Consider the following 27259-nt stretch of genomic DNA (forward strand, 5'->3'; position numbering starts at 1 on the left):
AGTTTCCATCTACTTTATTTTTTTTTAAGATAACAAAGTATTTTGAAACTATTACCTGCAGAATACCTAGAGACAGAACTGCAATACACATTCCTTTAAATGCTACTTACAGGTGCTGCAAATAAACCCACCAAACTATCCGGTAATGAATACCATAACGACAAAAACTAGGAGCTAGAACCAAAATCACTGGTACACAGTATCAAGCATTTTAATACCATCACTGTAACTGTCAAACTCACCGCTGTATACAAAGCAACATACTAACACACTCTACTCCTATTTCAACAAACCAAAAAAGAATGACCGTAAGTAGCTGTTGCAGGAAGAGGAAAAACAAGACAAGCATACAACAACTCCCCCTTACACTCTCATAACCTCCAGCTATTTTCAACTCAGACTTCCTGAGGCTGTTGCTCATCCATTTACTAACTTCAATGTATCGGTCTTCCAATGCTTGTCCAGCTTCACCTTAAGTCCACAAAAATTTCTTGTGTACACATCATATAGCAAGTATACCTGTGAATTCCCTACACCGAGTGAAGAACCCCTTCCTTTTGTTTGTTCTGAACCTAGCACCTAACTGATTTGACTGTGTGCTGCCTCCTCCTCCATCTTCACCTGCTCTCTCCACAGGAGTTTTATAAAGCCTTACTATGTCATTGTCCCATCATCTCTACTAGGCTGACAAGCCCTAGCCTGTTCAATCATTTCTCATCTAGGAACTAATTCATATCTTGTTGCCCTTCAGTGAACCTTTTCCAATAATAATGCATCTTTTCCAAGATGAGGGGCAGAACAGCTTACAGTACGTAAAGTGTGAAAGAACCATGGATTTATGCAGTTATCTATCTTTTTCATATTGTATTCTCTACTCGTCCCAAATGTTCTGATCATCGGTTGCTTTCTGGTTCTAATAACTGTATCAGGCATTTGTTTCACCTCTCCCTTCCGACTTTCAGGTTACACATTGCCACCAAGCAGTCTCCTCAATACCAATGTCCTAAACACTTGATGATTCTCTTCTTTAAGACTGGACCTAAAATACAAAACAAGCAATGTTAAAGGTATTTTATACTTTTGATGAAATAAATCCAGTGGGGGGGATGTTGACTGACAGAGGCGCTCCTCCATACAAGAAGCTCCAGAGCTTACTTATTACATATCTAATACTACATAAACACAGAACCATCTGATTTACCAACACTGGAAGAAGGAAGAAAAGAAAGTGTTAGGGAGTTCTTTGTTTGATCATGCTTCTGTATTTTTAAGCCGCAGCACTTAAGTTCTCGGATTTGATTCACACTTTCTACAAAGTCCTTTCATCTTACCGAGACGTTTATTTCTGAAAAAGCTATGCACATGTAAGCAGTTTCAGCAAGCTCTGCTAGCAGGAAGGTGACCTGTACTACCAGAAGCAGAGGATTAGAAAAATTAAGTCAAGCTGTACTGTCAAAAATACTCATATTTTGGATTAAGTAGCTTTTGTATATATAAAATCATACCTCTTGCATACAAAAACCACAACAAATCCAACACTGCTATACTATGCAATTGCCCAAAGCTCAGCATGTCCTGTCTTTTCTTTAAGCCATTTACTTCACGTGTTGTCCCTAGAAATTCCTTTTTCCTAGTTCCTACCAATCTTTCTGCTCTCTCACTTTTCTAACCATTTCAGTTTTGTCTCAGCTGCAGCTACCTCCTGAATACACTTCGGCACCAAGGTCAGGCTCCTGACTAGGTGTTGCTGTTGCGAGGAAACCAACTTGGACCACTCCACTGAGCACCTCTGTTCAAAACATCTACATCAAAATGACCATGCAGTAGTACAGCAGCTTATAGTCTGTCCTAAAAGCCCCTAGTTATTTTCTGTTACAACAGAACCTAAATGACTCCTGCCAGGCCTGACAAAGATGTGCTCAGGGCACATTGACTTTCATGAAGTCTGTAATCCTCTTTTCAGTTGGATTCACCTGAAGGTAACCATTAGCAACTTCCACTTTAAGCCCATACACTTGAAGCCCAAAGCTTTTGCAACTTGCTCCATACAGCCTAGCATCTCTTCACTAGATAGCAGTATTCTCCTGCCAGCTAAGAAGAGATACCTCCTACAGAGAGGCAAGGTACTTTTAACATGAATTAAACCTATCAAGCAGCCTGCTCTTACCAAGAATTTATCTTGAACAAGCTAACGCAAATTAGGAATACGCCTTTTCGGGTCACAGACAAGAAGGTGGAGAAGCAGTCTAGAACAGATCTACAAAACCTTTAGAGGTGAGCACATCCATTAATTTCTGAAGCCAACATACAAAGATAGTAATAATCCAAGGAATTTGCAAAATCCACAGACCTTTGAACCACTAAGTTATCAACGCTCCTGTTATAACAAAGGAAAGACACACTAAACGCCCTGATGTCACAGGAAGCTAGCACTTCATTAGACTGCCAATTTTATCAAATGTGACTCAAGTCTCTCCTTGAAGAGTAGTGGAAAGATGATGAAAACTCACATGTTTTCAGTGTTATTTCTCTGCCTGTCACAGCATGCTTTGTGTCACAAACTACACATCCCTCCTCTTCAGGCACTGAAAACAAGTCGCTGTGCGACATCTTTTTGGAAAAGTCCTTGAAGGAGAATATCAGAGTAAGAGCTCAGAGGCTCATTAACAAAATCCAGACTTTGAGTCATCTGAAGGGAGGGGAAATTACAACTGTGGAACCACATGTATTTTTCAGTAGCACAGGAAGTAAGGCAACACATGTCTGCTTTACTTAGCCACCGGCCCGGGAAGGAAATGAACCCAAGCTCCGTAGTTTTATCCATCTCCCCCCACCAACGCTCCCGCCCCCCTTACAGCCCCCCCCCCAAGGGCTAGAAATCCGCCGGGGAACCGTATCCACCACCTGACCCGACTACGCGGCCGTGCAACATGAGGACAAGGGGAAGCTCGCCGCTTGCCATGTGTGCGCACTTCTCCCTCGCCCAGGAACTCGTCAGCGAGCGGGGCCGGGGGGCAGGGAGAAAGGCGAGGCCAGGGGCGGCCGCGCCGCCCACCGCCGCCGGCACAAGCCCCGCGGGGATCTCACAAAGGAAGGGTGGGACGGGGACGGGGCAGAGGCAGCCGCCGAGCGCACCCCGCGGCGGCGCCCGGAGCCAGCGGCGGAACAAAGGCTCCGGCCCCGCTGCCCCCGCCGCGGGGGGGCGGGCGGCCGCGCGCACGAGGCCGGCACGCGGGCACACCTGCGCCCTCCCGGCCGGCGGCGAGAGGGGCCGGGGAGCCCCGGGCGCTCAGGTACCTGCGGCGCCGCTTCCGCCTCCCGCCGCCGCCGCCGAGGGGCGGGGAGCCAGAGGAGGGTCCCCGCCGCCAGCCTGCCGTGTCCCCGTCCCCCGGCAAAAGGGGAGCGGGACGGCCCCGCGCACGACGCGGGCGGCGCTGCCCCGCGGCGGCCCTTTGTGCGCCCCCCCCCGCCCCCGCGTTACCGTGGTGAGCAACGGTCTCATCTGCTCGCCCGCCCGCTCCTCTTCCATTGCGGCCCCACCGAGATCGCCCGGGAGAAGGACGCGGAACGGGAGGCGGACGGCGGGCCGGGGCTGGGCGGCTGGCTGCCTGGCGGAGGCGGGCGGCGCTGGTGCCCTCAGGACGGGGCGGCCGCGACTACTCCGCCGCGCCGGGGGCCGAGCCCAGACCGACTCGGCGCGCCCGCTCCCCCCGCCCCGCGCGCGACCGGCAGCGCCGCCAGCCAATGGGAGGGAGCGCAGCGCCTGGCGCGTCGACGCCCCCGCCCGCCGCGGCCCCCCGGGGACTGGCGCGGCGGGGCGGGGCGGGGCGCGGCGCGGGAGGGGGCGGCGGCGGCGAGCGCGGTCCCACGCGGAGCCGCGTGGCGGGCGGCCCCGGCCTCGCCTCGGCCGCCTTCCCGGCGGGGGCTGCCCGTTGCCGCGGCGGGCCAGCTCCGCCCGACGGAAAGGCTCAAGTGCCGGAGCGGCGCCCCGGCAGCGCCGCGGCCCCCGCGCGGGAGAGCAGCGAGCTGCCGTCGCTGCGGGACGGAGAGCGGTAGCCTGCTGGTGACTACGGCTGTTTGACGCTTGCCTCGCACAGCACTCCTCACTCGCTGGTAACTTCTGCCAAGCTTTTACCACACAAGCTGAAATTTTCCATGCCAGGTGTCTCTTTTTTTTTTGGGAAAAAGTAACCAAAATAATTCGGTCATTTCCAAAAATAATGTTATTTGCCCTTGTATAAATATTCCAACAATCCTTTATTCAAAAGGCTGGGGGGGGTTAGTGTCAAGGTTGTGCTTTTGGCTGCCTCTGTAAAGCTTCGCTCCAGTCAGTGTTTTTAGAAAGAAACAGCTGTTTACACTTGTCCAGTTGAGAGAATTTTCGCCTTCTCTGCCTCTGTAAAGATTACACCCTCCTTGGACACGTTCAGTTCTAAAACACCTTGTACGGATAGGACTGAACATGCATGTGCACAGCAGATGAGCCAGCCCTTCGTGCTTCCTATGCTTGATGACATGCTTACCTCACCCTGGGGCTTCTCCTTCTAACTATACCCACTACAGTCTGGGGGCGAGGTGTATTGTATGCTATGGCCCCTCTTACCCCCCTGAAACCCTGCCTGGCCTGACTAGAAGGCAGCCTTTATTTGCCCAGGACTTCTGGACAGAGCTGTCACCGAAGCCCTAACACCGTAAATGCAATGAGTTGGTGTGCACCAGCACAGCAGCGATGCCACGCAGCTCCACAAGATGTGCAATACGGCCGATACCCTGGACCACTTTTGGGATGCTCTGGGCTTAGCGTTTATTTGTTACAAACAGCATGTAAATGCTGAATGGCTCCGAAGTGTCAGGAAGAAAATACCAGTGGCTTCACTGCAGGCCCAGTCCCAGGTTGTCTTCTGAAAGTGACAAAGTCTGGATGGGTCACTTCAAGAGAGGCACAGAGATTTCAGGATCAGGCTGGGATCACAGGAGATGCAGTGTAAAAGAAAAGGCAGGCTGGCTGACGCAGCTATAACATGGTCAAGACAAGCCAAGGCAAGGGGATCAGAATTAGACTGGGTCTCAAACAAGCCCTCTCAAATGGAGATGAGAGAGCTGCTGGTCTTATCGGTAGCTTTAGAAGCAGCAAATGAAAGGAATGCGTGCATCAGCAAACACCGTGCTGGCCTAAGAACACTATAAAAGGAGGCTCTGCAGAGCCTGCGGACAAAAATGTAAACCTGGCTGTAGAGGCAAACCAGGCCTCTCCTACTGCCTACCAGCAGGAGGCTTAGCACAGCTTTAGAGACCTGCTTGCTTTGGAGGCTGGCCACAGGCTAGCAAAAGGCTCTGAACCTTTGCCCGAGCATGGGCAAGAAGGGCTGGTTGGTGATCAGTAGTCCTTTCTATGCTTTTCAGGAAAGGCACTGGCAGAGACAGATCAGTCTGCAGATGAAAATAGCTCACTGTTTCTCTGAACAGAAGCAGATGTCCTGGAAGGAACAGCAGGTGCACACACTGTATGGCACTGGGCACAGATGCAATCCCGGCCATAAGGCCAGAGCTCCTGACCCATTGGAGGAAGCTTTCAAATGCATGACTTGGCATGGGTCTACACCAGGTCACTGTAACTTATACTTTGAGGAACATATCATTAGTGTAAGCTACAGCTGCCTAGTTGTACTGAGGAGATGAAGTAAGGCAAGCTGTGTGAAACTGATTGAACAGGGACCAATCTTAACACGCTCTTCAATCAAAGATTATGACCTCGATCAGGTCTCAGCTGAGTTTGAACAGATAACAGACAGAAATAAAGCACTTGTGTACAACCACCACAAAAATAATAACCTTGATATAAAGTGCCTTGATATACCTGCAGTATAACTGTGACCTATTCTGTCCTTTCCTCTTCCAGGAACATTACTGGCAGAGTTTTAACTCAGATAAACCATTGAAAATGATCTTGCACTAGACAGCATGGGTATAATGGGGATGGATTGTAACTTCAGGTCCCATGTAATTGGTGCTAAATAGGTGTCTTGGGAGCCAGATCACAGAGGTCCTCCTTTGATGTTGCGATGAACACAACCCATCTTCGCGAGCACAGAACTTCTCCATTCTCTGGGGACTCAGCCCAGAGAACAGTAATATCTAAAGTAAGGACTTCCCGTAATGTGCAGGAAAACTACAGTATTGGGTGAGGTTCCTCAGGGGACAGCAGACAGAGTGTTTCTAAAAACTCAGCCAGAGTGAGAAGAATGTTTAGTCCATCAAAAAGGAGCCTACTGACATGAATGTCAGTTAGGTTTTGGCGTTAAAGGATGTTCCTTTTCCATTATCCTCTTGATCTCTGAAGAGGGGGTCTGGAGAGGGATCTCTGACGAGATGCTCTAGCACTCTTTTCCCTGGCATCAGACAATACCCAAGAGACAAATCAAGGCACAGCAGGGCAGTAGGGCCCAGCATTCATTCACTGCACTTCCTTTGGCACACTATACTGAGAACAGTATCTCCAGGTGAACACCCAGTTATTTGCTGAGCTGAAAAACTTGTTTGCTCACTGCATTCCATCTGGTCACCGTATGTATAACTATAGCAGGAAAGGCCAACCTAGCTTCCCCATGCCATGCTGCCTGAGTGAAAAGAAAGTGATGCCTCTGTTCACATCAAGGTGACCAGAACTTCATAATGTTCAAAACCTATCTTTTCCAAAAGCCGTTATTGAAATAGAAACAGGCCAGCTTTGTGCATACGAGCATAAATGCAGCTGTCATGACACACCAGATGACATATGAAAGGAGATGGATAGGGCTCGTGTGGCACTGAAGAAGTGGATCACCAGTATTTTTAGTAAGATAATGTAGCTGATCCACCAAGAGTGGCCTGATGGTGCTTTTCCTCCACTCCTCTTCCTCCCTTTCCTCCCCTGACCCCCCAAACCACATTCTTGGACACGGGTGGAAGAGGCAGAAATTGTTGGATAAGCCAGATCTCTGATTAGGAAATTGCCTGTCTCCTTAAGGCAAGAGTCGTCAGTGTCAGCTTTACGCTTTACTCTCCTGTTGTTTAATTTCTTGCCAACTATCAGGCACTTACATGGCTCAAAGGAAGGAAGCTGGGGGCTGATAAAAGCACCTTCCATCCAGCCTGACACCAGCATCCGATCCACTCCAGTCATCAGCTGCTCTGGCAAGTATGACCTCTGTCAGGAAGTTACTACAGACCTCATGAACAGGATGAAAAGATGATGTTTGATGGGATAACTGCAACAGCCATTACCTCTACCGAAGTAGACTCTCTCTCAAGGTTGTTTTCTGTTAATACTGGCTGTTCTTACAGGCTGAGACAATATCATTAATGAAAACATTGGCAACTTTAACGGTGGGGAGTACCTGGTGCAGGTAATCACAAAAGGACATTATGTTGGCAGCAGTAGTACCCCTAAGAATGGTGAAGGAAGAAAATGCTAGGAGTCAGTATTCCATAGTCCTTGTCACCTTTTCTCCCCAGAGAAAGCAGAAATAATTTCTGTGGCTAGGACAGAGTCTCAGACTGAGGAGCAACCAATGGAAAGTAAAAAAGAGAGAGGAGCTGAGGGGAAAAGAAGATAAGGGGACTGGCCCTTCTTTCTCATTAGAGTATCTGATGCTGGCAGAAACAAACAGAAATTCAAGAAATGAAATCACTGTGTGAGGAGGAGAGGGATGCAATATGCAAACAACCAGTTCCTATAGCTGCACTAGGACAAAGAACATTTAAATAGGAGTAGCACAAGTCAAACAAAAAGGATAAGGGCAAAGAGACACAAATACGAGTGCAATCACAGGTACAGAAGGAAAACAGGCAAGAGAAACACCTGGGTAGGATGAGAAGACTGGCTCCAAGCAAAAAAGTGGAGTAAGCGTGGGGAGAAAGATGCTGATCTCTTGGGGATCAGAAAGGCAAGTATCAGATGTTAAAAGGGGGGTGGGGGGAAGAAGGGCTGAGGAAACAAACACACAAACTAGAGCTGCAGAAGGAGAAAGAGGTGTTCTGGCCTAATGCTCTTAAAGACAAAGAAAAGGGTCTAGGGAGAGAGGAGTTCTCTGCTAGGAGGCAGAGTATAGCAGAAAAACTGAAGAGTCTCAGGACTCCTGCCAATGTACTTTCTACATCACAATTTAAAAAATGAAACTTTCTCCTATGTGGTCAACTAAACTGTGCATTCTTTACATTCTAGACAGCTGTTTGCCAGGTTCAGACTGCAAAAAAGCCAAAAAGACATTTGCAAATAAAGCCAGAAGATGCTGCATTTTGAAGATGAGTGTCATACAATACTTAACACTTAAAAAAAATTACCCAGTTGCAGGTGTCTAAAATTGGATACTGAAGACTAGTTGAAGCTGTTGACATTGTTTGGCTAGCCATCTGCAAAAGGATAAATACCCTTTCCCTTACTTGTGAAAGCTGTCACGAAAGTCAATGCTTATAAAACAACCAGACATATAAAGCTGAATACTAGTAAAAAGCACAAAAGAAAAATAATAATTTCACCCCCAGAGCAGTAAATAATAAAGTAATAAATACATCCTAAGTCTGCACAACTAAGATAAAACACTGAGAAGTTGTTCATTAAGTAAATGCTGTCATATTTTGTGTGCTGAATGCAGTGAGAATGGTCTTGTAAAAAAAAAAAAAAACCCAAAAAAACCCAAAAACACCAAACTGAAGCAACTGTGTAAATGAAGACCATCTCATAAGGCACATGAACAACAGGGTCAAATCAAAACTAATAGCAACCTGCATTCTGGCAGATCCTAAACTAAGATTTACCAGTGTTGAGTGCTTGTCTCCACACAGTTTGTTGGTGTAATATTCAATGCAAAATTGTGACTAAATATTTATTGTATATTAATATGGTCAAGGATCAAAGTTACTCTTCTTTCTTTCCAGAAAATGTATTATTCTATGTGGTTTTTAAATGCTTATGAAGAAATAATCACAGGCCTGAGGAGTTCATAATCTAAAGCTAAGAAAAAAAGCAGACTAGAGGACAAGTGCAGCATGTTTGAGGTATACCAAAATTACCGAATTCCTAAATTGAGGCGTAATCAATACGTCTCCTAAAACCACCTCTGTTGTGATTGCCCTCAAAAGAGATTTCAGTGTCAACAAAACAGTGATGTCATCATCATTACAGTCACTAGCTTGAATAAGTGCAGGTTCAGATGAGTAAAGTAGATTTGAAAGGTATATAACAAGTCAAGACAGGTTACTTAGGAAATAAAATCACTTCCACTTCACTTTCTCTCCTCAATTCTCCTGTCTTTTAGAAGATCAATTGTCTTTATGTTTCTTTTTTCTTCTACATAAAGACAAAGAAAAATACACATTTTAAAACAGATATGTGTTTGAGCTGTTACATAGTTCAAAAAGAGTTTTTAGTCTAGGGAAATTTGTTTCAGTTTGTCTTTAAAAAAAGAAAGGAAAAATCTACTGCTTAATCATTTTCTGGTATGTCACAATACTGAAATCAGTACACGCCCCTGACAGAACGAAAAGATTTACTAGCTTCAGTGTATAGAACCTGGCCATTTTAGAAGGCATGGTCAGATAGTACGAAAGGTCTCTTAACAAACTACCAAATGTCTTGATTGTGTGTCCATCTATTGCTATTTATCCCTCTTTAGTACCAGCTTTACTCATACACAGTACCTACCTTGTCCGAGTACAGTAACACAAATAAGGAATTTGGCAATCAACAGTAGCAGCAGCAGACTTCAAAGAAAATTTTCAGTTAAATTTCTATACATGTGAAAATATATGCAGCTGATTTTTAACACAAATTTATATTTCTTCTCCCATCCAGCTTGTGTGCAATATCTAAATGGTAAGAAATTTCAGCCCCCTATATAGAAAAGCAGTAAAATCCATCCTCAGACTTAATAGTATGTTTAATGCTCATTGGATCAGGGTACCAACTCAGCATCACCATGGCCGGCTTACCGCAAGAAGAGGCCTTCCTGACATTCCATCTTCACATTGTTTAGCTCTATGGTAGCCATGATATTTACTTTGTCCCTAGGACAAACAAAGGAAAAGCTGTTTAAATTAAAAGACAACATTGGCACAATTTAGGCTGGAAAAAGTTTCTAGACACCAGGAGAATGAAGGTCTAGGGCACCCTTTTAAGACAGGTCTAGGGCAACCTTGAGAAAGCAAGAAACTACTTAGTTTAAGATCAACCTTGAAGTAGTCATTAAGGATTTTAGCACATAAATGCCTGCAGTAGGAGAGGACTCTTCCAAGAAAAGCTTCCAAGAAGTTCTTTCCAATCCTGTGGTCTCACACATTTCACAGCTGCACTTGTTATCTATATATGTTCTCAGAGTAATATTTTAACCTCACCCATGCAGGCCTTCACATCATCAAAACAATCAGCCCCTGTTATTATAGCACTACGTAGCCTGAAGTCCCGAGTTTAACCTTTAACCCCTTCCTCAGCCAAGGAAGAATATTAAAGGTTAGTCAACTTCTGTAAAAATTTTTCACATGCACCGAAGGAAGACAGCAAATAAACACCAAAGATATTCATACATCCTGGGTTCCAGGTAGCTGAGGTAAATTGTGCAATATGGGACACCAAATCTATTTTCCCATAAGGCTCTTTAGATGATCATATTCTTCCCACACTATTTCTCTTCCATCACCCCAGGGAGTTTAATCATACCTGTTGTGATGAAAAGCCAACTTCTAAATGAGTTTGGACGCCCTCTGGACTCAGTTCCAAAACGTCCAATTAACTACATGCCAATTATCTACATACAAAATGCCTTCAGAGTTGGCATTTCTATTTCACAATGTCATACCACAAGGTCTTTACCCAGGATCTGATGACTATACCTTTAAAAACAGTTGTAACATCATCTGCATTAACATCATTTTCCTTTCTTTCAATAATCAGTTTAAACATAAAAGGGGGGGGGGGGTAACTTTTTATCAGTAGAACCATTCTTTACTCAGTACACTATCAGTAGCTTAAATTTGTTTATGAAACTATGTAACTGGGCTAAAAAAAAAAAACAAAACAAAAAACAAAAACAAAAATAGACATTACATTTATGCAATCGCTACCTTTCCAAATGAAGTATCTTTACTACGTACTAAGTTTTCAATTTGCTGGTGTGGTCTTTGCTTTCTGGCCAACAACATAGCCAAAAAGCATGTCTAATTTCAGATACTTTGCTTCTATATTTGAGAACTAAGGTACGTATGTCACTGTTTTCTGTCCCTAACAAAATCACAGTCCTTTAATATTTAAACAAATCATTATAATAAATCAAATTATAATAAAATATTATCTAATTACAGATTGCAACTTTAGTGTTTTACTGAATATTATCGAATTTATTAAACATTGCCTCTTCCAACTCTTATGTTCAAGCATAACCCTATATATTTCTATTTTCTCCACAAGGGTTAGGAAACCTTTACTTTAAAGGGGAATTAAGCAAGAAGATTGGAGTTGGCAAGAATATACCAGTAAGACAGGGAGACAACTCTTTCACTCCTGGCCTCCCAAGAGAGAACAGATTTGAATGTTGTTTCTAACAGGGCATGGAAAGGATAGTGAAAAATGTGTTTGTTGATGAAGGACGTGACTGATGCAAATGAGGTTACACGTCCCACTAGGCACAGCTTTGTGATATTTTGGGGGAGGAAGTGGGTGGCCTACTTCGCTTCCTCCCTCACTTAAAGAGAAATACTGCATAGATCATCATCCCCACTCTCTCTGGTTTTCAGGCACTGATAGAGGAGCATGGATACAAGGAACATTTATTTACAAGTCAAATTCATGTCCCACATTTTGTTATGTTGTAATTAACTTTAAGACGACAGCACTGCTAATGAGCTGTATGTATTCCCTTATGCAAATCAGATTAGGAATTACTGACGTTATAACCTCCTCATGAAGGGACTGTTGTCAAAGTCCCTTGTGTAAATGCGACTTCTAGAAAGTACAAGTCTGCTATCTGAGACTTCTAAAGAATACAGTAAATAGCATAACAACGTACTACATTAAGATTCTCAGCTGAAAGGAAAAAGAATCGATGGCAAATTTAGCTGCATTGTTCAGGAGATAAAGCGATTACAGCACAAATCCAGAGATTACTGTCCCTCTGAATATTTTTCTTAGCAAAGACGACTCCTCACAAATCACCAATAGATAACACAAACCAAAGTAATACTTTCCAGGTCCTTGTAATCTGATTTATTCTTGTATCTTTTTCTTAATGAAGAAGCGTTCACCAGACTGTTCTAAGAGGTGTGATGTCTGCAGAAGAGTCTAGAAAAATCAGATCACAGTTGAGTATTTTCCTGAGCATTTTCCTGAGCCACTGTCAAAGTGCACTCTTGTTCTTGTTCAGGACTCTTCCACGCATGTGCTTTCTATTCTAATGACTTACTCTATTTCCAGTCTGGAAATTGCCACAGCACAAATCCCACCCATTAGGCAATTTTGGGCAAAGAAGCTATGAGGGTTAGAGCAAGAAGAAAGCAGCCAGAAATGAGAATGGCCAGCTAAGGAAAGCAAGGTACAGCACGATCTGTCTCAATTCCTAAATTGCCTGTACTCCAGTCTAGAGGATTTACTGAGTGAGCTGGCAGTGTGCTTAGAAGTGATGGCCCCAGGCCATCACAGTGAAAATGGAAACTGCTACCTGCACTTTCTGTGCTATACAACGTAAGTTCTTATAATATTTATGAAAGTACCGAATTGTAAGTAAATGCTATCCAGGACAATTGTTCTGTCAACAAATGGAACACATGTTTCTCCAGCACTCCGGTAACTGAGTAGGAGTCAGATTACATCCCATCAGCCAGCTGGAAAGCTACGTTTTCCCTTGTGATTGCGAACTACCAAGTTGTTTTTGGCAAGATACAAATAGCTGTGTCCCTGACAGGCATCTAGGCACTGAATTTCCAGTTATGGAGAAGTTGCATTTAAGAGTTTCAGGTCTGAATTATGGACTTCACCTTAATTCAGCAGCTACTGCAAAACAGTTTGCCTGTCAAGTTACAGGCTAATCTAAGAAAAAAAAATTATAGAAGTTCAGCAGAAGTTTTCTAATGTACTTGCATTTGTCTACAAAAGGATTAAAATGCCTATAGCCAGACCACATGGATTTTCAGTTTTAGTAAAACGTAATTATTTTATCTCAAAAGTGTTTTGGGTTTTTTTTTTGACTGATTGATTGATATTAGTAGAGGAAGAGGTGAGAAGGCAAGTTGGAATCTATCCATATCAAAATTTAGACGTAAAAGATAGAGCTTCTTGGATTTTCTTCCTCTGAATTTGCAAAATTGAAATTTTATCCTGTCTCCCCATCGTCAAAAATCATCTGGCTGTATTGACACATTCAGCTTCCATGCAGGTGCCTTCAAAATTCCTTTGTACTATGAGTTTCATTTCTTGTTTATTTCTTACTGCAAAAAGTCACTCTGCACAGCTTTACAAGTGCACGGGATAGACCGTACTATCTTTGTGCTGCTAAAATGCTCTTTATACTCTTCACAATGCTACTTCTTTACTATGGTCTATGTTAAAGGTGCACCACAGTTAGACAGTCTCAAATTCCTGTCTGGTAATAGAAAAGTCAGATTTCTTGAAAGACAAGACTTTTCTCTTTGTGATCATGCAGCTCACCTATCATAGCAGAAAGTTTCATATACAACATTAGCTCAGGAATTCATCCAAAGTGACTTCAGTAAAATCAGATATTAGATCGTTTATGAAATACATTGGAATTGCTATTTATTGAATACTATTTACTGGCTATTTTTCTGGCAACTTTCTTTCTGCAAATGTAGCTCAGGATGTTAGATTTCCTCTTTTAAAGACTTAAAGTAGAATCAATAGCTAGGGAAATTACAGAATCGTTTATGTTGGAAAAGACCTTTAAGATCATCAAGTCCAACCATTAACCTAGCATGACCAAGTCCACCACTAAACCATGTCCCTAAGCACCACATCTACACGTCTTTTAAATACCTCCAGGGATGGTGACTCAGCCACCTCTCTGGGCAGCCTGTTCCAATGCCTGACAACCCTTTCGGTGAAGAAATTCTTCCTAATATCCAATCTAAACCCCCTCTGGGGCAACTTGAGGCCATTTCCTCTTGTCCTATCACTTGTTACTTGAGAGAAGAGACCGACCCCCACCTCACTACGACCTTCTTTTCAGGTAGTTGTAGAGAGCGATAAGGTCTCCCCTGAGCCTCCTTTTCTCCAGGCTAAACAACCCCAGTTCCCTCAGCCGCTCCTCATAAGACTTCTGCTCCAGACCCTTCACCAGCTTCGTTGCCATCCTTTGGATGCACTCCAGCACCTCAATGTCTCTCTTGTAGTGAGGGGCCCAAAACTGAACACAGTATTTGAGGTGCAGCCTCACCAGTGCCAAGTACAGGGGCACGATCACTTCCCTAGTCCTGCTGGCCACACTGTTTCTGATACAAGCCAGGATGCTGTTGGCCTTCTTGGCCACCTGGGCCAATTAAGTTTAAATAAATAATAAGGAAAGAGAAAATACATGGAAACAGAATATGGAAGTGGATTATTTGGGAAAGAGATTTACAAGACACAAAAAATTACTTAGATCTTTTTAAACTGGGCTACCTAACCTGAAATGCTTTACATCTGTAACCAGATGTCTGTATTAGTGACTAGATTGCCACATGTGCCAAATGGGTTACAGCGGTTTCTCTAAAATTTAAGAAAATCTAGGTTCTTAGTGCACATGTAACAATTTAAACTTCAGATAGTCAAACCTGGAAAAAATTAAGAAAATAGGCATAAATCTTGAACCTAACTCATGACTGTCATTTTAAGCCAGCTCCCAGTTACACAACTCTTGCTTACTTTGGTGACTGTTGCATCCGCTAAAGTATTGCCAGTCTAAAGTACAAAACAAAGCAAGGATACCTGTGTTACTCCCTCAGGCGTGGTGTCATGTAGGAGACACACCTCATTTAGGCTTATTGTTCAGGGTACCTGCAAGAAGAAATGTAAAATGGTAAAAACCGCTGTACTGGATCAAATCACAGCTCTTTACGTTCCATATTCTGCTTCTGACACTGGCCCACAGCAGAGGCCTAGCAAAAAAAGAAAAATAAATAGAACCATTTTAGTATGATCTTTCTGCTGGTACATCCTCCCAGTTCTCAACAACCAGCGTAGGGATCTCTTAGTCTGAAGGCTGTCCCCAGACCACCACATTCAGGAGCTGCCAATGGACAAATCCGCCATGACTTTCTCCAACACATATTTGAATGAATTTATACTTCTGCTGATCAAACAACTGCCTTTTGTGTTTAAACTGCTTTGTAACTGAAGAAGTTAGAGTTCCCAGTTAAGTTACAAGAAATAGCCAATATCCATTTCTTGTTAATTTTCCCCATATCATGTGTGATTTTGTAAACCTCTGTCATTTCATGTCTCTTGAGAAAGGGGCTACCTTTTTCTGAGGACAGGGATGACCGATGAGACCAGGTCACTATGGTCCCTCCTTTGCATGAAAGTCAGTTTGTACCACTGAACCCCTGTCCCCATCTCCAGCTCTGCTGTACTCTGAGGCACAGCTGTGTACACTATTGAAACTGCAGGTTTCTAATACGAATATAACAGTATCTTCTTTTTATTTGCTATTCCTTTCCTAATAATTTCTAACATTCTGCTGGTTAGTTTGCCCACCACTGAACACTGAGTTCACTTTTTCACCCGATTATCCACAGTGACATGAGTATTATTTCCCTAGTAGTAATATTAACTAAAAGCAGTGGCTCTGAGACACATCAGCAGACTCACTAGTACTTTGTGAAGAGCTGCACAGAATTTCCATTCACCTCCAGTTTTGATACTAATTTTCAGATTCTTTCTTCTTTAAAAAAAATACCGTTCACTATGCTGGTTTAAGCACTTTATCAATGGATAGAAGAGGATTTTTGAAACAAATCTTACCACCATTTCCAGGACAATGGAAGTTCCTATGGCACCAAAGGAAGAATGTTGCCACAAGTACAAAATATCATAGGACAATAGCAGTATTACCTAAAACATTCTAGGCTAAGCTGATTTTTAGGATGTTGACTTTGATGATTTCTACCAGTGATCTAAATGCAGGTTTGCACTTATAATTAACATATACCCACTTTCAAGATCCCATTTAGAGCACTTAACTCTCCTGCAGCCTATTTATCTATTTGAGCTTAGAGAGTTTTTTCTTTTTTTCTTTTTTTTCCCCCCATATTTATAGTTCTAATACTCCAACACTATTTGAGTATAAAGACCCATACTAAATATGTCTAACAGAAGAACATCTTGGCCTGGATGTAGAAGGGGTAGAAAAAGCCAAATACAGTCGTCCTGTTCATTCTTCCCTGGACAAGATATACTCTGAGCAAAAGTCTCCCTCACTAAAGATCTGCAGCTTGTGTAAATCATTTTGGCTACCCTGGCTTGACTGCATCCGTGTCTAGCAGTCCATGTACAGCCTAAGCAATAGCAGTATGTCATCTCAAAAGCGTGCAGGGAGAGACAGGGAAAAAAAAAGCTGACCAGACATGAGGCCATTCTGAACTGAGAACCAAGTTGGCACATTAGCATGGTACTCTGCTGCGGCTAATCACCCTGGTGAGAAATAGTCCATATAGACATACCCTCAGACAGTTGCTGACATTTTATGACTTTCCTTTGCCTTTTATGGGAGTTGCCATTTATAGCCAAGAAATAGTTCTTATTTTATTCCTTCCCAATTTCTGGATCTAAACCAGTACTAGAAATCTGTTTAACAAACCCATATGAGACCTCCCAGTTTAAAACTGCCACCACCCTGCTGAACTTCGAAGGCAACAGGCACTGTCAATGGTTTGGCATTCCACCTTATCTCCCCATCAGCATTTGTCTTAAGCTTTTATTTATATTGTTCTGTCAAAGTAAAAACATACAGAGACAACTCTTTTTCTCTTCAGCTGTGTGGTGTGGTTTGGAGCGCTTTTGACAATTTCATTTATAATGAGTCGTGCTTAAGCTGTGAGTAAAGCATCCATTTACACCCATTGATACAGAAATTGAGTTTACACATTCAGTTCTGACTTCATACAACCAGTGGTTGTAACATACTTTTCGTTCCCTAATTGCAAGGTACAGTAAGAACACACAGTCTTGCAATCATTATACACACTTACTTTTTGCTCTGTGTAATATAAAATTACTATGATAGCTGCAGAGAAACACATTCCAGAAATCTAGCATACCAAAATTGTCTGTAAAAACAAAGTTTTAGGATTTGATTTCTCTAAGAAAATATATGTAATAATGACAATGTTAGGGCCCCTAGTTTGGCCTCTACTCTCAGATCTTCCAAGTTATTTAAGTGTTACTGTTGTATTGCATTTCAGTAAGAAATTTGTTCTCCACCTTCTTCTCCATTACAGTTTCATTTGAAATAAAAACAAAACATTACTGAAAATAGTTGTTCATTCAACACTAACATCAGTTCAGCAAAGCTCTGCACAAATCTTCCAATACAGGATATGGCTTGCTTTGTTTAAGCTTCTAAATTAGGTTATACAGAAACTTATTAGAATTTATATCACCCACCCAAAACCCTGTATAAACTCTAAGCTTTGCAAAGTGTAATACAAACCAAAGATGGAAGATTGTAGAGGGAAATAAAATGCCAAACATAAGCTTCATAATTTGCCAAGAAAACTGTAGATAAAAATAAAGCTTGGAGGTTAACTCTAATACTTGGCTGCAGGAAAGCTTACTTTGCTGAGGACTACAGTTTAGAATAACTCCCCAAAGAACTCCGGCACTAGTAGGAACAGACTGCAAGGACTTATGCTATTTAGAAAACAATTCCTTCTAGAGCCAGAATGATTAGCTTTCAAGAGCACATCTGGCTTTCCCTCTTCTCAGTTTTTAGTTAAAATAAAATTCTTTTGCCAATAGTATTTTTGGAGAAGACCCAGAGTGCATAAAAATGGTTCCATCAAAAGACGACAGCTTTGCAACAGAGATGATAAATTCCGTTATGTCTCAGAGCAGGAGCAACAGTAATCGGACATTTCTGGCTACTACACATTCCCTCTGGCTACAGAGGGAAAGGATTTGCCCCTGTGAGAAGCTACACCCAAAATACCTTAAGTGTTTTATTACTGGCCTCTCAAGATGTCTAGGCCAGAGACAAGTTACAATCCTAGTGCTTATTGGTACTACCAAGTTTCGAGTTTTGCACGTTGTTCCATACAAGGGAGTATGTCCCACAATTTATTTCTACCACTGAAATGCTCTGTTCAAACCTAGTCGCTGAGAGCAAGATTATATTAGCTGTTTGCAGAGCCCATGGCAGTAAGGAAAAAATCAACTCATAACTAGTGAGACTCCTTCCCTTGCACCTATTATTTCTCACTCAGTGTCAGAAGGCTGGCGTGTGGTCCCATAGCTGTATAATTTAATCTGAATCTGGGCTGCTGCAGTCCCGCTCTCCTCTGCACACTACCATTGACCTCTCTTGTGCTAGCTCTGCTGCTTCTGCAATTGTTCAGGGAGGTGAGCCAGCTGAAAACCAATCCTAAAAAGAGGGATTAATTTTTGGCTGGCTCAGCCCTTGAAGGAGAGAGGACCATGGCAGCCCCCAGTAGCTCAGCTACAGCTGCTGCAATACTGCACCTTTATTCTAATCTCCAGTTTGCCCATCCCATCAGACTCTTCTGTCCCCTCCATTAATTAGATTTTCAAACCAGAGCCTTGTGCTTCCCTCTTGCAGCTTCTCACAGTTAGCCGAAGCTCTCCATAAGCATCCCCTGAGCTATCTTATTCTTCCCCTTCCAATCCCCCTGCACTTAACATGAGTGAAATTGCTGACCTGCAGTGACAACTTCCTATAAACATAGATCAAAAATATCCTTCTTGTTTACTTACCCTGCCCATTTGCAAGACTTGTTTATGTGACTGTATTCTTTGAGGTACTGGCTATGTCTGTGCTAGATACTGTACAAATACAGAACAAAAATTTCAGCTGGAGACACAAGGCACTAAAAATGACATATCCTAGATCCAATAGAGCAGTCATTCCCAGACTATGTGATGTGTGTATCACTAGCAATACTTCCAGTGGTGGTACCTGTTGCTATTGCAGTTACTATGACTGATACATAGGGAAAAAAAAAAAAAAAAAAAAAAAAAAAGAGTTGTGAGGTAAGGAGCAGTTGTGTTACTGCTGGGCTGGACACTACTACATAAACTAGCCATTATGCATGCTCACTGTGCCTGCAATTCCATAGTCTAGTCTGAAGAAGGGAAACATATGGATTATTGTGAGGCTTAGCAGAGAGAAATAGTTCCATGATGAAAAGCCACTACAGCCGCTACAGCTGCAGGTGTGTCTTCAGGAGCAGCAGAGTGACCCAAGCCAGCGGGCCTGACTATAAAGAGGGGGGATTGTGGTTTTCCTATTATACTGTCTAAACAGCACAGACAGCGGCTCTTCCACTTTGTCTTCAGACACATGTTCTAACCTTGAGCCCACTTTCAGCCAAGTTCTAGCGATGTAAGTCCACACTTTTTGGCTTTGGTGAAAGAGCCCTGTGTGTTGCCTGCGTGCTGCTGACACAAGATGCCTCACTGCCTCCCATGCTATTTCAAATGTAGAGATTCCTCAAGACCACCAAGCTCGCAGGATGAAAAGGAGGTGACTCAGCACTACCAGCATGTTTTTTTCAGGCAATAAGGTAGGGACAAATCAAAGGCTATTCCTTCTATCCTTCCTACAGTCCTCAAGCAAGATGCATACTATAAATCTTTGGCAGCCCATATTACCTTTGTTAACAGGCCCAAACATGATTCCCGGTAACAAAGTCTAGACTGTTACTAAAATAAGACAGCAGAAACTGAGTACTCTTTGGACATACTTTGACAGTAGATTGCCAGCACAGGTGCTACATGACTGGTCCTGATAAGAACAATCCTCCGGCAACTATCCCACAGTGTCTTTGTTCTTGAGGTAGTATCTACTTCAGTTGCTTGCTAGAACTCCACCACCCAGGAACCCAGACACCAGCGCCGTCACTCTTTTCTGCAAAGCCTGTTTCCTAGCCCACCTTGCCATGCAAAGTCTCCAGCTCAAAACTGTATTCTGCCTGGGAAAGGATTCTTGGATCCCTTAGGCCTGTGGGCTTGTATTGCCTCTTAAGATCCCACTGCAGGACACATTTACATGGCTGCTGCAGCATGGAAAGCAAAAGTGGGCTCCGCTGAGAAACGCACTAGAAACACACTGAGAAACACACAGCAAGAGCCTGACTGAGAAGTGAGGAAAACACACAATCCAGGCTGCTCTCCTCCAGAATAGAAAGGCCCTTGACAAACTTGGCAATGATGCCACTCTAGCGTTGTCACTCATGCCTCATAAGACCCAGGAGGAGAACCGTTGGCAGTGCCCACTGAGAATGGATTTGAGGGATTGTCCCTGATGGCAAATATACATTGAGGAGGGGATACAGACTTCATGTACAACAGGAATAACTCTGTCCTTAGTCAGGTTAAACCTAGACTTTGAAAGAGACACAGTAAGAGCAAGGGAAGACAGTTCAAGTGACTCTGTGGCACATGCTCTTCTCACTCAGGAAGTCTGCAATCTACATTCCCCCTCCTTTTCAAGGTATGAGATGTATACAGGTAGCTAGAAAATAAATAATTTTACTAAGACCAACTTATTCCAGAGGCATATCCCAATGAAGCAGACTGAAGGAAAGGACCAAGAAGTTGCACTGAGAAGCACACCAGGAGGCTAGCAGAGCACTGGAAGTGTTCCTGACACTGGAAAGTAGCATGTGACAGCCCATCAGCCCATGTGCAATATGCAGCTACATGCATCCCCACTGCACCCAAGAAAGCAGTTTAAACTAACACCTTTCACCTCACAACTGTGGCAAGCAGAGACCACATACGTGGCCAGTTCTCAAGTGCAGATGACAGGCACTTGCTAACACAGCTCTGCAAGTGCCCACACCCAAATATGTTTCTCAATCAATGAATTTTGACAAGGTACTCAGTGGATGGCATTCAGACATCTTGCAGAAGGCAAGAAGAAATTTTCCAGACACTTCCAAAACCAATGACTACTCAGTCCATGGGTAACTAAGTGCTCATGGGACCACATAGCTTGCCGCCTTATCTGTTTGTACTGTACCTAAACCAAACTAACTGATACAGAGGAAGTCAATATCTGGAAAGTTTCCTCTGTTTTTTTTTAAATATATGTATTTTAGGACAAATTAATATGTAAGAACTGATAGGTTTTGAAATTTATTATTATTAATGAAATTTATTCTGATTGGTTACTTCTAAGCTTATTTTCTTTTTAAATCAATACACAATCAAATAAAGCAAAATGTCACAGGTTCAAAAGTTAGCATCTTGCCACCTTATTTACATGGACAAATATTTGAGCTAGTGCACAAACATCAGCATATTACAACCCTAATCAACATAGCTTAAGCTATCTTTTCAAGCCTCACCCAGATTTACAGTACTGAATGTGTTCTTATAGCTACAAAGGCTGTTTAAGTATTACTAATACATATCCTGACATTCTGACCCTTCCACCCATCGCTACATTTCCCCATATGTGTGCAAAATATAGTAAGATCATGTACAATGGGAATATAAAATCTAGGGCTATCGGAGGCCTGTCAAGCTACCAAACTCAACATCCTGTGCCTGTTTAGGTAGTAATGAAATCCATCCTTGCTCCTATCCAATGCATGGGTCTATGAGCCAAGGAAGGCTGTGAGACCAAAGCCTTTGCAGTTGGTACTCACACTGTAATGGTATCAATTTAAGCGTATTGGTCTGAGGAAGAGGTCCCTGCTTGCAGCTTTTTTAAAAGATCCGCACTTCTAAAGATGTGCTTCTATGCTCCTTCAGTGCTTAGGAAAAAGTCCCTACAAAACCATCCCACGAGCGAAGTGCTCCCTCCTCATTGTGCTCTGAGGCGAGGTCACATGCAGCCAAGGAAGGCAGGACTGAGTTCTGCTGGCCCACCAGGAAAACCATTCTTTCAGAAACCCCTCTTATTTTTGGCACAAAATCTAGAATAGCCATCTTCAACTGAAGGGCATACTTCCCACCTAGGCAATGTCCCCTCTCCCTTAAATATTCATAGAAAAAGCAATGACTCACTAATCAAGAACTTTCCAGGATTTCAAGCTTCCAGACTGTGATTACAAATCCATTTTTCTTGCATCAGAGAAACATCTCTTCCAAGCCTTAAGTTCTGCTGCTACTCCTGATGGGCACCTGGACTACTTCCCAGCAGCATGTACTCATTTCACATGCAGTCCCAAAAGCACTAGTCCATCTCCTTAACTGTCCCTCTGATAAAGGCAGTCCTAAAAGAGACATACAACTGCACCATTTCCATTTTAATGGAAAAGCGGCAAGGTGACACAGTTGAGAAACAATGACAGTTCATTTTTAAATCCTAATAAATTTATGGAATAGAAAATTATTATTGTAAAGAAAACATGGAAATTTGATACTGACTACAGCATCTGTAGGGCATGGAACACAGTAAAAAGGTCCTACAGAACAGTACTTGGGACACTGGTAGGATGCTCTTCACAGTGCCTTGTGTATTTTGTGTTTGTAGTCTCTTATAATAATGATGTATCACAAAGACCCCGAGCATAAACATAACAGCCAAGCAGCCAAAGGCCATTAACCTTTCTAGCTTTTAGTGTCAGACCTGGCTTTAGTCACGTTGGCCAAGACTGGTGACAGGCATAAAGAAATCGAACAGTTAGCTTGAGTTCATCTATTTGGAATTAGCCTAAGCACTATAGCCTCCCTCTTTGCTTCTGCTAGCAGAGATTGATTTGCATTCACTGTTCTATGTTGTACCAAAGTACATGGCTTCACGCTGGTAGCCTGAGCGACACAAACCCCTGCTGCTAGGTTGAAACCAACTTTCTGTTTATTGACTATTGTGCGTATGTTTGCTTCTTATGTTATCTTATTGGAACAACTTCATAGAAATAGAAGTCATTTAATAACTCCTTATCAAAACTTCAAGCCAGGTTTTATCTTTCTGCTGTTCTTGCAAAGGATATTACTTGTGAAAAATGAATCTGACCAACCATGGACCTTTTTGTTTATTTCTATGCCCATGAAAGCATTTACACTGAATTTCTTTTCCTGTAAGTAGTCAGTCAAGTTTAACTGTTTTGCAACTTAGCCAATAGATATGTTTGTACCTGGAAAAATATACGTCCTCCTATCTCATGGTTAAATGTCAGTATCATTGTTTTTAATACGATGTATGATTTATATGGCATCTTCACACACACTAAGTACTATACATGTTGGATATGCTAAGTATACATTTTGGATCTCGTAAGTGCAAGCAACTACACCACTTTTTATGAGCTTAACACTCTTGAAGAACCAGTATTGGACACACATTACACTATTTTAATGAGGGAGAAAGAAAAATGAATAGCAGGCTTGGACTTACAGCAATAGCTTTTTTCTAGAAATGTGTGTTTGGCAATGTGGTGATGCTGTTTTCAGCTGAAGGATAGGTGACTGAAGACTCACTACAATAATAAATTAATAAAATCTATTAATCAGAGAAAGAGTGAGAGGATGCAAGGGAGAAAAGAGACTGATGGCTTTCCATAAAATGTTTCGATTCTTGCTTTGATTTTATTTAGCTCTGTGGTTAGCTGTTGCCTAAGGAAACAATATGCCTCTGATCAAACACATCACATCTAATGTTAGATACAGTAAATCTAATGCTTTGTGTGGAACACTGTTCATTTACCAAAAAGTTGCATCAAATCCCTAACTAGTTCCAAGGGTGTATGTGCAAGTTATTATTTCCCTAGAGATAGGGCAATCCAAATAAAATATTGTTTCTGCTTCTTGGACCAGAAAGAGAAAAGGCTAGTTTTGCAGCAACAGGGCCTCTTAACATCAGGCCTATTTTAGCTGACAGAAATTACTTGAAAGATTGTCAGCTTTATGCCTTAATTGAGGACTGTAAAAAGATCAAAAGAATATCAGCCAGATACCAATGAAGGAAAATTTTTTTAGCTACAAGTGAATTTCCTATATGTCTAAGTTTCCTAAGTTTCACTAAGAGGAAATGAGATTTTTTCAGTGGTGCTGTAGAAAATTCCATTCATGAGAATTAGATTGACAATCTCTGTATCTCACACTATCCAAAAAGAATGTCCCATACACATATTAGCTCATTTACTGTTATGAATTGTAACTGCTTACAGCAGCACAAACAGCTCTGGGGACCATTTGATGTAAATTCTGCAATCGCTTAATTCAGTGCAGCTCAAATGACTTCAGTGCAGATATTTCAGATTTAGATAAGCACAAATAAGCAAAATCAGAACTGGGAACCACGCTCAGCAAAGTTTTCTCACAGTTAGTCCTACTTGCAGAAATAATTATTTGGCCTTTCCCTTTAAACATATTTGATAAGCCTTAAAAGAACCCCCTTCCTCCCTCCAACACGCACACAGGTACTGCCACAATGTTTTTACACCCCACTTAAAGTGCCTTCTTGCCTTTAAGAAAGAAAAAAGATGTAATTCTGTATTAAAATCCCGGTACAGTGTGTCATTGTAATTCTGTATTAAAATCCCGGTACAGTGTGTCATTGTTGGCATAAACAGAGCTGCCTCAGGTTGGCATAACTTAAGCGGAATCCCTCTGCAGCCAGCTGCATTCAGAACAGACGCTGCAGAGTTATCAAGCTTTTACCATGTCACGTATTTATGATCCCACAGGAAAATAAAACTAAACAAAAAAAAAAGCTGAGTCCAGCGATACTTTTAAAATAAGTGAGAGCAGGTAAAAACATGCTCTGCTTAGAGCATCACCAAGAACAGCTCATTCAAATACACGCAGCAAACACATTCACTCATATTCCAGCCTCCCAGTGAACTTTCATCTGCATGCCTGAGCCACGCAGAGCTGCTCAGAAAATTACTTATCAGTACTTGCCAGTAGTATTTTACCCCTGTATCTCTTAAGCTGCCTAATTCCTAATCTGAGGAATTTGGGCAGCTGTGTATCTTTGAGGATCCAAACCTAAGCTTCACTGAATATCAAGTGATTCAATCTGAGCCATTAAACACATATTTGAAAACCATACCCTGTCAGGAGCACATCCTTACCAAGTCCCAATACCAGAGTTGGATTAGTCACTCTGCCCTCTGCAATCCACATCCTAAAACTTCCTGTAACAAATAACTAAATTACTTACACTTCCAAAAAGCTGGCACTTCTAAACAGCTTGCAGGTGGTAATTCGTAACACAAGTGGCTCCGTACTGGATAGCAGGTGAGCTGGTAGAAAATGTCTGGGGCTTCACTAAGTGAATGCAACTTGCTGCATGTGGAGCCGAGACATCAGCAGCACTTCCCCACTACCTGCTACAGCATATAGCAGGAAGCCACAGTTACTCAGTTTGATAGTGCCACTGCCAATTCCCAGGTACGTTTCTCTTGAGGTGCCCCAGGAGACAATGCTACACAGAAGGGCCAGTAAACCGCCTTCTTGCACTGAACTGCACCACTATTCATACAGATATCTAGGAATTCTGAGGAGGAAATATTTTGCCCATTACGATATTTCATCTCTGAAAGGCCTATCAAGCACTGGAACAGGCTGCCCAGGGAAGTGGTTGAGTCACCATCCCTGGAGGTATTTAAAAGATGTGTAGACGTGGCGCTTAGGGACATGGTTTAGTGGTGGACTTGGTAGTGGTAGCTTAACGGTTGAACTTGATGATCTTAAGGGTCTTTTCCAACCTAAATGATTCTATGATTCTATCTTGTGTCTGCTTCTAATCAACTTGCAAAGTACGAGAGACGAGAAGAATTATTAGACTTCTCATTATACCTAGTCAACGCAGCCTCTTGCATACTGAGGAAATACAGACAGATGCATACATACAGATGTATATCATCTGCTATTCATTTAATTTTAACCCTTTATTCCTTTTGGGGGAATTAAAATCAATTTGAAAGCTTCATGGATTAGTCTAACATACAAGATATACCACAGGAAGAAGACAGAGAATCTTTCTCCACAAAGTCACAAACGCTGATTTCAGAAAATACTCTAAATCAAGCAGATCATGACTGGTCACCAGAAAACATCTTTATCAGTTTTATGGTGTAAGTGTCAGTGTTCTTCATAACCTTTGGATCTAAAATTTAAAAAGGTAAGAAACCTACCATACATAGGTTACATATTTTGCGTTGGTCCGTTATATACAGTGATCAGCATGTATGTTTCTTTTCCTGTGGTTGTCTTTAGGTTCCACACCTCTGCTGGAGCCAAACACAGAGAGAGGGGATATGATGTTGTCTTACAAATTTCACAAACCAAAGCACTCAGGTTGTGAGCTCAGGCCTCAGAAAACAAGTTTAGACATCATGCAGCTCAATGGGCAATTTTCTTGCCTGAAAGAGACTCTTTAGTGGAGGAGGAAGTTATTGGAGATTTGTCAGTGGAGGAAGACTCTACATGAGCAGAACCCAGGTACCAAAATGGTTAGTGCTGAAGAATACAGGCAGCACCTTTCACAACACTTGCATGTACAAGGTTAGCTGATTACAGCTCATCCTACTAGTTCCTTCCTTAAAGTAGCTTCAAAGTTCCCCAAAAAATTTCAGCAGGAGTCCTAAAAATATACTAATCTGGGAAATGACAATTAAGATTGTTTGTTTGTTTGTTTGTTTGGGTCACCCCCCCAGATTTCAAGGAGATTCTCATAGGATGCCTATTTCCTCATTCACAAAGACATGATCCTGGCTCATGATATGTATTCCTGAGACTCAAGACAATCAGACAAGGCCTAACCACCTAATTGGAGATTCCCTAGACATATAGGCCTCGCTCAGAGACACAGCGTGCTGCTGTATTTCAGCAAGCCCTTGCTTTTTTAATTGCCTGAAGGGGCTCTGGTTTGTTGGGCCCCATTTAGAGGAAATCATAGAATACAGGTCCAGAAGGAACCTCATCTAGAAGTCTCTCTCTCCTGCCCCGAGACAGGATCAGCAGTGCCTATATGATTGTTGACACAGTGATTGTGCATTTTTTTCCTTGTCACCTAAAGGTTGCAGAATAAAGGCTGCTGTGAGCGCTAACTACCTCAGCTATTAAATGAGGCCTTGCTAGCATCCCAGTCTAAATATCACTTGC

General features: G+C 42.5%; 1 protein-coding gene across 2 annotated transcripts in view; it reads right to left on the bottom strand.

The window, feature by feature from the left end:
• Positions 1-3691, bottom strand: part of SLC4A7 (solute carrier family 4 member 7) — a 100964-nt gene extending 97273 nt beyond the window's left edge. For both annotated transcript variants that reach the window (XM_075493191.1, XM_075493188.1), the window contains exon 1: positions 3482-3691. In XM_075493191.1, coding sequence (XP_075349306.1) covers positions 3482-3529 — 48 coding nt within the window. In that variant the 5' untranslated portion in view covers positions 3530-3691. The remainder of the gene's footprint in view (positions 1-3481) is intronic.
• Between the last annotated feature and the right edge of the window lie 23568 nt (positions 3692-27259).

Source organism: Mycteria americana, chromosome 2 (assembly GCF_035582795.1).
Source record: "Mycteria americana isolate JAX WOST 10 ecotype Jacksonville Zoo and Gardens chromosome 2, USCA_MyAme_1.0, whole genome shotgun sequence".
Classification (NCBI taxonomy): Eukaryota; Metazoa; Chordata; class Aves; order Ciconiiformes; family Ciconiidae; genus Mycteria; species Mycteria americana.